Raw genomic sequence first — 13,696 nt, 5'->3', positions numbered from 1 at the left:
TTCTCGTCTCGTACAGAGAATTAAAAGCAGATTACCACTTCATACTAGCAGGCATCTTCATCATGATCATCATTACCAAATCGGCCGAGTCTGAGTCTTCATCTCCTTGATCCCGGCAGCTTCCATATCGTCACCAGTTCGACAACCTTCTACAGCAGGGTTCTGTGCCCTTGCCCTGCTCTTGTCTGCTCCAGAACAAGTCCAGCCACGAACAGGCACAGAAACAGTTCCCTGGGCTCTGTGCTTTGAAACTCCACGAGGCCCACGGAGCAGAGGTCTCCGTCCAACTATGGAGTACATAGGCGAGCGCGGCCATGACTGACATCAGTTGCCGTACATAGACGACAGAATGCGACGTTTGCGACCCACGTTATGCTTCCCTACCTACATGCTGTATGTATACCTACATGCAAGGCAAGCATGCACTCCATACCGCTCCATATGCGCCCAATTTGGGAAGACCATGCATTTCCCCCGTGTGCCTGCATGACGCCATGCATATTGCAGACATCATCTGCCCATTGATTTGAGTTGTTGATACAACGCAGGTACCAGTGATACCCGTCATGAGTTGCGGAGAGCACGCCGTCGACAGAACAAGGATGCTCGAGTGCCTGATATGAGCCTACGGCACTGTGTTCGTATCGCCCATCTTGAATTGGTCACTCTAATTCCGAATCCTTACGACAGGTCCTGTTGCTGCGTCCGTAATTGATTCATTTCTCCAATTCTTGGTGTTGTTTTGATTCATACATTGTGCGTTCTTGTATCAAATTTGACACATGCAGGGTCTAAAGCCCTTCCCTCATCCAGCAACCACCAGCAGACAATAACAAGTGCATGGATAGCCCGCTTCGTCATCACGTCGCACCTTTGACAGCCACAATTCGCTATCAATCAATATTCCTTGCGGCGTGTGATACTATTGGGTGGCACGAGTGGTAGTAGGTAATAGCCTACCACTTGTAGTAGCTGCAGGACTAATGTATGTTGAGGCCCGGGTGGCGATGTGCTCGGATGCATGGTCCGCGCCCGCGTCAAGTAAATACAGTACCTACGATAAATTCCCTCCTTTATCGCAAACAAGCGAAACGGTTGATTAAACCCCGTCTTTTATCCCTGCTGCTGCCAAAACGTGGCGACGCTTCCTAGTATGAGTAGTATAATCTCAATAATAACCTCTAAAGCAGTGCCCAGCGAGCCATCTACCCTGCCGACATGAATGTATCGCAATGAATGTCACTACGCAGCATTTCTACTCTACACCCGTCTGTGCATAAGATAGCGGTATTTCTAGCGCGACGGTTACTTAAATTGGCCGGACCCTTGGACGCCATGCGCAATATACATGCTGTCAACTCTCATAATGTGACAAGTGAGATGTGGCTGCAGGGCGAGCCGCAGAGTCAGACCCAGTCCAACGCAACGCAACAAAACAAAAAGAAAAGAAAACAGAAATTGGAGTTGCAGACGGCACGAGAGGCTCCGCATTCCAGTTGTGTTTCGTAAAATAAGCACGGAAAAGGGCCTAACAATGCAAGGGAAGCTTCTATTTTTGCCCACCGTCCTGCAAGGCATACATACGACAGCCAAAAAAGCAACGAGATTTCAGAGATTGAGGAGAAGTGCACGAGCCAACGTGCTTCGCAGCTGAAGTGACATTTGGTCAGTGCTGATAGCTTGTGCTGCCAATCAAGTGCTAAACTGGGCCATGAAACCACCGCTTCTGCTGCCCCTTGCAAGCTCATGCGTATATTTATGTGTAGTGTTTGATGCTGGTGTTTTCAACTACTATGTTTTACGAATAGTATGAGTCCTGCTATTACAACTAGGTAGATATATATAGGTAGGTAGGTATATACCTAAATGTAGTTGTAATAGGCATCGCTTCGCAACATGAGTATAAGGCGATAGGTTTTATAATTTATCCGTGAAAGATGATATTTCGAATAGACCCTTGTATCCAATAGAAAGTAACACTAAGATTATTGCCGTACTGTCGTACGATCTCAGCCATTCCGAGCGATGATGAGTTAGGTAGCAATTCGAATTCTTGTAGCAGCCCAATGTCTGGGTATTTTTACCCTAGACTCTGATAGCATTTTCTACATGTAGTCTCTATTATAGGGTTCTCATCGACCATCCACAAGAGTGATGTAATAGCTGGACATTGTAGGCTTTTTTTTTATATAGAAGCATTGGACTGTTTCTATTATTTTGTTGTACTGATACAAGATTATCAGTGGTTTAAAAACGGCATGTCAAACACGTAATTCTTCAGAAGTAGAAGAATTCTTGGAGTAAACTAAAAAGAAGGGGAAAAAAAGTTAAGAAGAAAGGAAGAAGAAAAAAACAAGAAAACAAAGAAAAAGAAAAAGAAAAAGAAAACTAAAATAAAAAAGTTGATCTGGTCATAATCCCCCCCCCCCCCCCTCTCTCCATTAGGCGGCAGTGGCCCTGGAGTAGAATAATGCTGTGAAATGGGCGTATTTCTCAAGGCAGATTTAATTCTATGTTGTCCCTTCCAAAAGTGAGTGATGACCCCGGAGTAGATTAAAAATGCTGTGAATTGGGCGTATTTACGAAAAATGCAAGGCAGATTTAGTTCTATGCTGTCCTTTCTAAAAAGTGAGCGATAGCCCCGGAGTAGATTAAAAATGCTGTGAAATGGGCGTTATTTTGTAAGGCAGATTTAGTTCTATGTTGTCCCTTCTAAAGTAAACGATGGCCTAGGAGTAGATTAAAAAGCTGTGAAAAAATGCATTTGATGCTATCAGTCGTTGGGGAACAAAACTACAACTCAAATAATAATAGAATGAAAATGCTGGGAAATTTTGTCGTATGGCAGATTTAGTTATATTTTATTTTATCTACTGGGGATTCGGTAGGGCCTTAGATGAAAATGACTTGAAATTTTCGCGCCTGGCGATTTGTTAACAAATGAAGGACATAGAATGAGCAATAATCCCATGAAAATGCTGTAAGATATACGTCTTTCGCCGACATATAATCTCCAGCCTCTCCTCATCATCTACGACAATAGAAGCCCAAAACTGAGATTACACAACCCTATATAGAAGCAGTGCTAAAAGACAAGTTTTCGATATTGCCATTAAACATAACATCCATGCAGCTATCTTGGATGATGGCCTTTCCAATAACTTCACTGCTGCTGGGTTATTGATCTTCCATTGGTCTTCCAAAAAAAAAAAAAAAAAAAAAAAATGCAAGAGGTATTATATGGAGAGTAAGAAGCATATATTTCAAGGCAAATACGACTAAACGTTTATCCTTGTGGAATCACATGCTGCCGAATACATTGTGAACCGTGCTGTGCTTCGGCTACAAGATAGATCCTACAGGAAATAATGACGCTATTCCAGGAAGGCAGTGGCGCAATGCTCAATGACAAGATCGCAAGCTTTCCCGAGGCTTGGATCGAAATTTCAAGTATGACTGGCAGATGCCTATCGATCATAGGGGTAGGTCTATCTTGATGCGACTATTCTCAGTGTGACTGTTCTTTACGTAACTATTGAGGCAATATTGACGAGGTCTATGTTTAGAATTTGAGATGTTGCTCATATTATTCTTTCTGGTCATGAGTACTTCGTAAATGACCTTCAATATAACTTACAACCACCATTTAGAATTGCCATATACTATTTAAACAAAACGAGATTGTCAATTGGTACTGCAACTTGTTTACTCGCCGAAGGGAGTCTGCGATAGCACCATGTGCTCACAAAAACTGTCTTAGACAGAACATATCAGCACAGTGATAATAGCCCCTTGATCAAGTCTATCTATGTATTGACTAATCTCCACACACCAGTACGTGCCTGCGGAGCTCATTTGATAGGATTACAAGGATCTTTTGCGTCGTCTAAGTGGTAGCACTTTTATTACAGAGGGATATGGTGTTTGGCCAATCTTGTGTAAATCGGGTCACCAAATCACTGACTGGAGCCATGTGATCACGCATCTCTAGCTGTCATTAATATCTATATCATGGACTGCTAATGAGAAAACTTTTACGTCACATGTATAAATACAATACGATAAAGATAATTTATGGGCTTTACATCAAAGATTAGTGCAGCAGCTTCTTACGCCAGTAATGAATGCTGTATATGAGCGCCAAGCAGGCTTTTATCCGCCATCCTATTGAGGATTCATGTTACTTTTGTGATGGCAATGTGAAAGATACTTGCCATAATCCTAATGAGCTGGAGTACACCACAAGAATAAAATATGCTTTGTGAGGCCGCCCAGGCAAGAGTCTCCGCCGTAAGATCGTCTAACCTACGAGTGATACGACAAGAGCAATTTAATTTTTTTTGGTCGTAGGGAGCTATGGAAGCTATATAAAATTGAGCCTCCTAGATAAGGCTAAAAATAAAGAAAAATGCCAAGCTAGACCCGTGCCTAGCACGATAAGTAAACAAACGATGAGGTCAAGAAAGACATTTTCGAGGGGCAGAAGAATTGTCTGGCATGTGATTGTGGCTGGTGCACTGAAGCTATCCACAAAAAAATCCAAGCAAGGGTACTAGCACCAGACGTGGATCGATCAAACTTCCGACCTGCAAAACTTAATTGTCTTTGGCTTGCCGTGACGGCCTTGAAAAACCTGATCCTAAAGCCGATCGGCCCCCCCAAAACTACAGAAAATCACGAAATAATACGGAGAGCGGAATATGATACCCGAGTGTACCAAAATATGCAGTACTACAGTACTACTGTAAGACAGTCTCGTTACGCAGCTTCGCGCCGATCCTTTTTGGTCGTTGAACCAATAGCCTGGCCAATCATCAGCCTGGCCGAACGCCCGGGCATTGAGAGAGAGGGAAAACGTGCTCCCTTTGGCGTGGACATTTGCCAAGGGATGCAACATCAAGGCGTTTTCTACACGTGATGGTGAGCTTCCAGGGTTCTCTCTCCTCTTTGCTATCTTTCATCTGATGCCGAGAGATACGAGGGCCAAGTAAGCATACCTAGGTATAAACCTAGGGGGAAATGGTAGGCAAGCAGGGTAGCCTTGGCGCTCACGCTGTCAACATGTGGACTGAAGTCGGCTCAGAATCGCCCCATGCCCGGCTGCTTTTCGTCCCTTTTTTTCGTGTGTGGTGCAATGGGTAGAGTTTTTATCCTTTACCGTTTCCACAGGCTAGCCATGAATCGTGCTGCCTAAAAAAGGCACACCTGATCTGAAGTGAGATGTGACGCACGAGAGGCTCCAGTCAATATATGGGTATTGAGCTCGTGTGCATCTGGATGTGCATGTACATCTGTGTATACATATGCATGAATGCTGATAGATAAGGACAGTAGGATTATATGTATGAGCTCTCTCCAAGCCAACATGACCCGCCAGCGTGCCGATTCCGCAAGCATTCTTGGGCATGGGATGCACTAGCTGACTGATCATCGATCTCAAGCGATAAGGCGGATGAGGCCAATACTAGCACTGCGCCTACCGGTATGTATGTATAATACAAATGCATGTGCTGAATCAGGGCCCAGCAAAACAGCTTGAGACGAGACGAGTCCAAAGATAGCGCCAACGCCCAGATGACGGACCACACGCTTGGCGCACACCGCAACAAGTGTGAGATGTCGCAATCCCGGACGATACGGGGTTTATCTGCATTGATGTGATGAGTCTTGCTCCGCATCAAAGGGCAACTCGCAGCGCCTCTAATGCAATATAACATGTAATGCTATGCATGCAATGCGTGCGAGTGTGTGTGTGAGATAGAGCGTCCATTGGACTAAATTCGTTTGAGGAGAAGCGCTCTCCCCTTCGTCCAAAAAGCAGACTAATAGAATGTCGGGACGATTTACCCGGACAAGCCGCTAAAAAGGAGACCGTACATGAAAGCAAAAGACAAGATTAATACCACAAAACCTTGAGAGCCCGTCGTGCTGCTGCGGTTGGCTCAGAACAGCAGCTGGCTAGAGGGAAAAGCGCTTTCACATGTCGGCCAGCGTGAGACGGGACCCATGCAAGGTGTGGCTGGTGAGCCAATCGCGGAAGCGCACCAAGCTGCAAGCCTCACAGAGCGTCTCCAGTCCTGCACAGCGAGAGGGATCCGCCTGCTGGAAACTGGCAAGCTTGTTTCGCCGCTTTCACATGCCTTTTCGTCGCCTTCGCTTGCATGCTTGTACCAGTACCGTTCGCGGGAGGGCGCCGCACCGCAAGGCACATGTACCTGGCCGGCGCAGCGCAGCGTTATCAATACATCATCCAGGGTGGCGTGCCAGCCATGGCTCCAAGGCGTGGGCACCCTTGGGGAATGCTCGCCGGTACAAGGCAGGCGATCCGCCCCGTCCTTATCTACTGCTTTGGCTGCTGCTCACTCCTGCTTTTTTGTTTTCTTCCCTTCCTTTCTCATACCTCCTCTCATCCCTTGCTTTTTCTTTTCATCTGAGCATTGGCTTTCCGTCTCCAGCCTATTTTCTTTTCTCCTCAAAAGCATCCTGAATATCTCGCCGGACACCTTCTGCCGTCGCCCGCCTGCAAGCTTCATCTCCATCTCCAACACCAAGTAAACAGCTTATACCGCACATCTCCATCTTTCTGACATCACAATGCCTTCCCCTCAAGTCAACGGCGACGTGGCCAGCCATGTCCAATCCGCTTTCATCCAGGTATGCATTGCATGAGCATCTTCTCACTCTCGCGCAATGGCAGAGTGAATTGGCGTCGTATTTCGCCTAGATATTAATAATCCTTTGTATAGCACCTGCTCTCAATTCCCCTAGTCAGCGATGGCGTCCACACCGTCGCGGCCAACGAGTACGCACAGAGATCTTTCAAGCTCGGCGACTCAGCTTACCAGACTTTTGCCGCCCCTATCCTGCCCTACTTTGCCAGACCTTATGGCCTCGTCTCACCCTATGTCCAAAAGGCCGACACCTTTGGCGACAAGACGCTGGACCGCATCGAAGAGCGCTTCCCCATCATCAAGAAGCCCACCAATGACCTCTACAACGATACCCGTGGATTGATTCTGTTCCCCTACCAGAAAGGAATTGAGGGCAAGGAGCACGTCTTCCAGATCTACGCCTCCGAGCTCAAGAAGCTTGAGCAGCAGGGTGTTGTGGCCCAGGGCAAGGCTGCCGTCTCCACGGCCTTTGTCGTTAGCAACGAGACACTGGCTTGGTTGAGCAGCTTCGTTGCTGTCAAGAAGGGCGAAGCTGCTGATGCCACCAAGGAGAAGATCAACCAGTAAACGACTTTATGAGAGCGGAACATGGAGCGAAAAAGCGCATACATTCCCTGAATTGACCAGCTCTCATCTCTTTTGTCTTTTTTCTACTACTTGTCGGCATTGGGTCTGCGCTCTCTGTCGCTCGATCTTCATCAATTCGAAACGCTAGTTTTCGATGAAAAGTATCAAGAGAGTGGGCTGTTGCCGCGTCCTTTTTAAGACGGATCATCTACAACCGGTTTCATTGTCATCACTTTTCTTTTACTCGGTGGCCAAGCTCTGACGCATTTTCTTAAATCCATTTTCTTTATGCTGCCCTATTCCAAAAGGCCAATTAATTATTCGACACCTCTCACCCTTTTCGATATTTATGATGCTATCTCTGAGAATCGGGAATCATGGGTAGCGATGGGGAAGAAATGGCGGCTGGTGACTGATGGGCTTCTGGAAATTGGATTCTTTTTTTTTTTTTTTCTACGGGACATTAACTCTCCTTTGTTTTGATGTATGGGCACTTATATGGAAGGGAAGTAAAAGGGTAGAATACCAATGGAGTTTGTTTTTTATGAAATTGAAAACTCAGCTGTCTCACACTGTCTTGCTTGCAGAATTGATCATGTGATGTTACAATGAAACATGGCTTTGGTACTACGTACTGCGTGGAAATCTTTAGCACCGTCCAAGAGGGATAAAAACGCTGAGTAACAATTGCTTAATCTGGAATGTTGGATTTGCGATGAAGTGGGGCTCAAGGTACATTGCCAATGTATCGCCCACTGCTGATGTAAAAGTGACTAATTGTGGTCCCAAGCTTTGCAAACATGCCCCCCCACGGTATTTCCTACTAGTTCATCGCGGAAGCTCTGCGGCAAGCTTAAGTGTTGATGATATAATCTTGTATAATGCCATTTTTTGGCTGAAGCTCCCCGAACAAGAAACTTCTCAAAATTTCTTTAAAGCTCTAAGCTAACCCCCCCTTTCGTGTCATTTTAGCTTCCTTTGACGTTTATATAAAGGCATATTCTCTGCTTCACTCCATTCACATGAAGTTTTTCCAGATCATCATTGCAATTCTCATTGGATTGTCATCTACGTTATTATACCAATACCGCGAAAGCATTTCTGATTTTGTAAACTTTGCGAAATCTTCAATTTCAAACCAGTACAGCGAATTCTTTAGCGCAAATACCACAACTGCATTGAACGAGACATTAGCGGCTGCTGCTTCTGAAGCAATTCTAGAAAACCACTTTCCAACACCTGAACAGCATCTCACAGTCACCGAAATGTCTACCCAACGAGCCGTCGCAAAGGTCGTTCGTGCCATTGAACAGGCCGAAGGCGCTGGAGCTCGCGTGAGACGCTCAATCGGCACAAGACAGCAGCGAAACTTTAGCCCCTTCTTGATGCTCGATCACTTTGCCACAACCGCTGGCTTTCCCGACCAGTAAGCACCCTCTTTCTTCTCTAAGTCAAGAGAGACAGCTTTGTATATAGAAAACTAACCATCTTTTCAGCCCTCACCGTGGTCAAGAAACCATCACATATCTCCTCAAAGGCGTCGTCGACCACGAAGACTTCGCCGGCAACAGCGGCACCCTCTACGAGGGCGACCTCCAGTTCATGACCGCCGGCCGCGGTATCGTCCACGCCGAGATGCCCCGCAAGCAGCCCGACGGCAGCCAAAACGTCGGCCTCCAGCTCTGGGTCGATCTCCCCAAGAAGCTCAAGTACTGTGAGCCCCGCTACCGCGACCTGCGCGCCGCTGAGATCCCCAAGGTCGAGGTCGACGAGGGTCGCGTCACCGTCAAGGTCATCTCGGGCCAGAGCCACGGCGTCGACTCCGTCAAGGAGCTCGCTTACACCCCCGTGTGGCTGCTCGATTTCGCGATGCGGCCCGGCGCTAAAGTCACCCAGGCTCTTCCACAGGGATGGAACGCCTTCGCCTACGTTCTTGAAGGCGACATCACTGTCGGCGAGGGAGCCGAGGCCAAGAAGGCTGAGCAATACGACAACGTCTTCTTCAAGCAGGAGGGTGATGTAATCCGCCTGTCAACTGATGCCAGCGCCACCAAGGACGCTCGAGTCTGTAAGTTTTCACCATCTCCCTGAGTTTCGACTCCGCAGTTCAAAGGTCTTTTCGTGCTAACCTTTATTTCAAGTCGTCATTGCGGGCACTCCTCTTGACCAGCCTGTTGTACAATATGGCCCCTTTGTCCTCAACTCGCAGGAAGAGGTCATGCAAACATTTGCTGACTACCAGACCCATGAGAATGGATTTGAGCGTGCCAAGAGCTGGAGGAGCCAAATTGGTGATCGCGTGTACTAAGGTGTACGACTATCTTTTGGTTCTGGACTCACCATCTTTCTTTTCTTGCGCATTGGCGTACTCGGCATATTCCGGCGTTTTAGGTTGCAAGCTGGGATCATAAAATTTTGTGGGAATAAAGATTCAACTTGGGATACCATGGCTTAAATTTTAGATAATAAATATACGTTTATATATAAACTGATCTCCCCAGTACATTACGCAATTGTAGTCTTCTGTTGTCTTGGCTTAATCTACCTGCCAATTAAATATATGTCACTGTCCCAGGTGTGAACGCGTAATATTGCAAGTTGCACCAAAATTATTTATTAATGTCCTGTTAAATGAGAGCAAGAGATCCAGCCCGTTTATCTAGACAATGCCAGATCTGGGTGTCATATCATGCCAAGGTAAACGATAGTCTGGAGACTCATCCGACAGGGAAGTAAGAAGTGCACTCAATTCTCCCTGAACCTGAGCCTCATTTCATTTTCCTTGTTCATTCCATATATCTCTGGCCTATCACCAGCAATTAATTACCGAATCCTTGATATATCTCTCATGGCCCAATTAAAGAAAAAGAAATCAACGATAAACCATATGAGTCATTAATTCTCATTGACCTTCCCAATTCATGTCCATTCACCTTGTTCCTATTTTCCTTGTCATGAAAGATAGACTCAGCGCCAAATGCCCACGCCGAGCGCGAAAGATGTTTAGTAAGTCGAGGATTATGAGACAATGATAGGGTATTATATATCAAACATGTGCAACGCGAAACATCAAAAAAGGGGCCATCAATGAAATCCTTTAGAGCATGAGCATGGCAAGGCCAGCAGCAGCAATAATACCGACGGGGCCAGCGGTCTTCTGAGGAACCTACACACAATCAAGTCAGAATGGACGGACGGGATACCAAAGTATAGGAGTAAAAACTTACACCGGCGGCTGTGCTGGTGGACGTGGTGGAAGCGCTTGAGCTGCCAGTATCAGTCGCAGTGGTTTCGCTACCCGAGCCAGAGCTGGATTCAGGCTTTGTGACGGTTTCGGTGACTGATGCGGTTTCGGACTCGCTGGACTTGTGAAGCGTGGTCAGGGTCTCGACGATAGCAGAACCATGAGACGTCACGGTAGTCAAGACGACACTCTCGGTCTGGTGCGCTCCAGTACCCGTGGTAGTGGCAGAGCCAGACAAAGTAATCTCACTAGTTTTTGTCTCAACGCTGCCGTTAGATTCGGTAACAGTGGTAGCAATGGTAGAAATTTGACCGGAAGCATCCGTATTACTGCTGGCGCTTCCTCCGCTCAGGCTGCTGACAGTAGTGGTGGCGATACCAGTAGTAATGGTCTCGCCATCAGAAGTGAGAGTACTGAAGATTGTGGACACTTTGTCAGTGGCAATTGTCGATGCACCGGTAATAACGATGCTTCCAGTGTTACTAGCACCACCATTTCCGCCTTCAGATTTTGTTTGGATCGCAACACCGGCCGCTGCGATTATGTGAATAAAGATACCATAAGATGAGTAGAGAAGGAGACATACAAGAACAAATGCTGATGCCGTACTCAACGACCTTTTTGGCATCCTCAGCCGAGCAAATAGCAGCAGAGCAATCTCGGAGGCCGTAAAGGAAGTTTTTGTTGGCACAGAGACACTTCAAGTCATTCTGCTTGCAGCCCAGCTCATCAGCCTTGTCGGCGTCCAGCATGTTAGTGGCGCAGGTTTGCTAGAGATATGTCAGTGACGGTCAACGAGTCAAAAAGTGATATGAATAAAATTACTTACACCGCATGCGGCAAGATTGGGCGAGCCCTGGGCGGCAGTGGCCGCCACGAAGGTGCAAAGAGCGATAACGACGGATTTCATCTTGGCGTTGATATTGTCAAAAAATTGAACTGGAGTCCTGTTGACGGAGATATGGCTGTCAGTCAGCGAAGACAACTTTGAGTGATTGTGTTTGTAGCGTGATAAAACGAGCGACCTTTTAGAATGTGTGAGGATCAAAATTGACAATAAAAAGAAGGAGGATGACCCGAGAGTTGGAAAGTGACGGACTATCGACGACTGATGGTAGCTTTTAATCATAGAGGGGAGAACAAAGGCCATGCCAGAGAAAGTGTAGACTATTGGTGGGCAGAGAAGCACCGCAAGTCTTTGTGCCAGGCCGTACAAGGGGTTTGTACGACTTGATCGAGGAGATGAACGGGTGGTGAGGTGGACTATAAAGAAATTACGGTGTTCCCTCAAAACAAGCAACCAAGTCACCCAACGTTGTAGATGCTCGGGAACTTGGGCGAGGAATTCGCGAGAGAGACGGGAAGAAGAAGAAGATGCAGAGAATGTTTGGAGAGAAAGGGCGAGATAGGCGAAGTGGACCAACCTGGGCGATACAGATGCGCAACGAAAGACGAGGCAAACAAAGAACAAAGAGTGGCGATAGGGCGACGAGGCGACTTGAAAGAGTTGGACTCTTGATGATTTGATTGAAAGCCGTGATCGTGGATGAGAGAAGATTTGAGAAATTTGGGGAGCAGAGATGAAGAAGATGAATGTGCGAGAGGCAATGGGAGAAACAAAGCCCAGGCACCTGGCAGGAGCTGGGCAGGTGAGGAGGGCCTAGAGCTTTAAGAAGTCGGGAAGGAGTAGAGAGCATGCAGGGATGAGGTACCTCGCTTTGTCTTTGCTTTCTTGCTTTTTCTCAAGTACCTTATCTGTAGTGCCTGCCACCACTTGATGCTCTCAACCCTCGCCAGCTGGCAGATCGGCTTGATTCACGTCATTCATAACAGAAGCTGCGATTCTTCCTAGCAGGGGGTGGATGGAGTGACGAGGCCTGCGTGACACCCTCTTCGAAACTATAGATCGGTTACTGTACCATGCACGATAGGGTAAAGTGTGTTTAATTATAAATGAGTGCTTTCATGCACTATCTAATGGTACGTGCTTCTGCATCTTGAGCGATACTCAAGTCTGGATGTACAAGCAGTGAAAGGTAAGACAGCGCTTATTTAGTCCAATTTGGAGGTGCCCAAAAGATGAAGTACAAAGCAGCTGTTAGTAGAGACTGTTACGGGACGTAATAGAAGAATCGAACCATCAGTGTAATGTTTCTCGGAGTGCTTTGGAGCTGCTGCTTTGGTGCTCGCACTGCTTCACCCAGTGTATTGTCCCCTTGCATACGAGGTATGTCTTTGGACATGACCCCCAAATCTAATGAGATAGGTGCCCTATAGAGTGACTTGGGTATATGGGGCTTGACCCATAGAACCCAGCAGCTACAAGTCGGAATGACGGCATTATCGACAGAGTGCTGCTTTATTAGTGTATCTGCTAGTATTTAGTAGCACTTCTCCGACCCCGGTAGAGCTGAAGACTGCCAACAGTGCGTGGCTGTGACTTCAGCAGTTTAACGGAGGCTGGGTGACCGCTTCGTGAGCTGAATTCACTGCTGTTGGGCACTGACAGTGCATTTTAGCTCATTCGCCGGCTCCCGCAGCTAACTAAGAAGCACCCTAGCAGGTGGCAGCTAGCGGCGCCACCACGCGGATGACGTTCAGGCGATCAAGGTTCCCTGCCCTCCATCTCGCAAGTATCCGACAGGTTTACCTACAAATCCCATACGCCCTTTCGACGTTGAACTTCTCTTTTTATCTGATATACAAAAATGATTTGACAGTTCAAGTGAATGCAGTGCTTTTCTAGCCCTTTCGGACAATTGCGCGGCTCTCTCAGCACTGTCTTCCGCAGTGTTATCCTTGCACCAACGCGGGATGCAAGCCTGTCTCATACCAACCTCGGATCATCCAATCCAAGCCTGCCAACAGGCCTCCATTGGAAACAAAAAGACCAAGAGAGCTAATCGGACCCCACCCCAGCATCATCGGTCCGGGCAGTCAAGATCGGACATTGGAGTGACTGTAGCTTGCATCTCCGTGATTCGCTCGCACAGAATGGTTTTAAGTCAAGGCCACGCGTTTTGCCAAGTGGATGGTTGCAGCGAGAGCACAGATTGGATGAGGTATTATGTTATGCCACCAATCTATTAAAGCACTGGACGGTAGAGTGCATAAGTTCTTGTTCCGGGACCTTCTTCACTGAATCCTAGTCTTATTATGTTTGACTGACCTCATCATGTTGATTTCTGCTGTCATTGACTCTAGCAGGACAAAT

The 13,696-nt window shown here is 47.0% G+C and overlaps 4 protein-coding genes across 4 annotated transcripts; 2 read left to right on the top strand and 2 right to left on the bottom strand.

Annotated features, from left to right (window-relative positions):
• Positions 1 to 5,116: 5,116 nt before the first annotated feature.
• GGI43DRAFT_12064 (uncharacterized protein) lies at positions 5,117 to 5,861 on the bottom strand. Its single transcript, XM_083199032.1, has one exon. It carries the CDS (start codon positions 5,715 to 5,717, stop codon positions 5,337 to 5,339), a length of 381 nt encoding a protein of 126 aa, XP_083066051.1. The 5' UTR covers positions 5,718 to 5,861; the 3' UTR covers positions 5,117 to 5,336.
• A 302-nt stretch (positions 5,862 to 6,163) lies between these two features.
• Positions 6,164 to 7,915, top strand: GGI43DRAFT_390203 (uncharacterized protein). The gene is made up of 2 exons (XM_083204292.1): positions 6,164 to 6,654; positions 6,747 to 7,915. The coding sequence occupies exons 1-2, from the start codon at positions 6,595 to 6,597 to the stop codon at positions 7,236 to 7,238; spliced, it is 552 nt and encodes a 183-aa protein (XP_083066050.1). The 5' UTR covers positions 6,164 to 6,594; the 3' UTR covers positions 7,239 to 7,915.
• A 36-nt stretch (positions 7,916 to 7,951) lies between these two features.
• Positions 7,952 to 9,708, top strand: GGI43DRAFT_12033 (RmlC-like cupin domain-containing protein). The gene is made up of 3 exons (XM_083199030.1): positions 7,952 to 8,664; positions 8,735 to 9,306; positions 9,380 to 9,708. The coding sequence occupies exons 1-3, from the start codon at positions 8,261 to 8,263 to the stop codon at positions 9,544 to 9,546; spliced, it is 1,143 nt and encodes a 380-aa protein (XP_083066049.1). The 5' UTR covers positions 7,952 to 8,260; the 3' UTR covers positions 9,547 to 9,708.
• A 627-nt stretch (positions 9,709 to 10,335) lies between these two features.
• On the bottom strand, positions 10,336 to 11,392 carry GGI43DRAFT_378432 (CFEM domain-containing protein; the record flags this gene model as incomplete). Its single annotated transcript, XM_083202696.1, has 4 exons — positions 10,336 to 10,404; positions 10,466 to 11,016; positions 11,069 to 11,252; positions 11,312 to 11,392. The coding sequence occupies 4 exons, from the start codon at positions 11,390 to 11,392 to the stop codon at positions 10,336 to 10,338; spliced, it is 885 nt and encodes a 294-aa protein (XP_083066048.1).
• Positions 11,393 to 13,696: the final 2,304 nt, after the last annotated feature.

The sequence above is a fragment of the Trichoderma evansii genome, assembly GCF_050947405.1.
Source record: "Trichoderma evansii strain SZMC 28006 chromosome Unknown GGI43scaffold_1, whole genome shotgun sequence".
In the NCBI taxonomy this organism is placed as follows: Eukaryota; Fungi; Ascomycota; class Sordariomycetes; order Hypocreales; family Hypocreaceae; genus Trichoderma; species Trichoderma evansii.
Note: the sequence above shows the minus strand (reverse complement) of the source record. Positions and strands in the feature narration are given on the sequence as shown.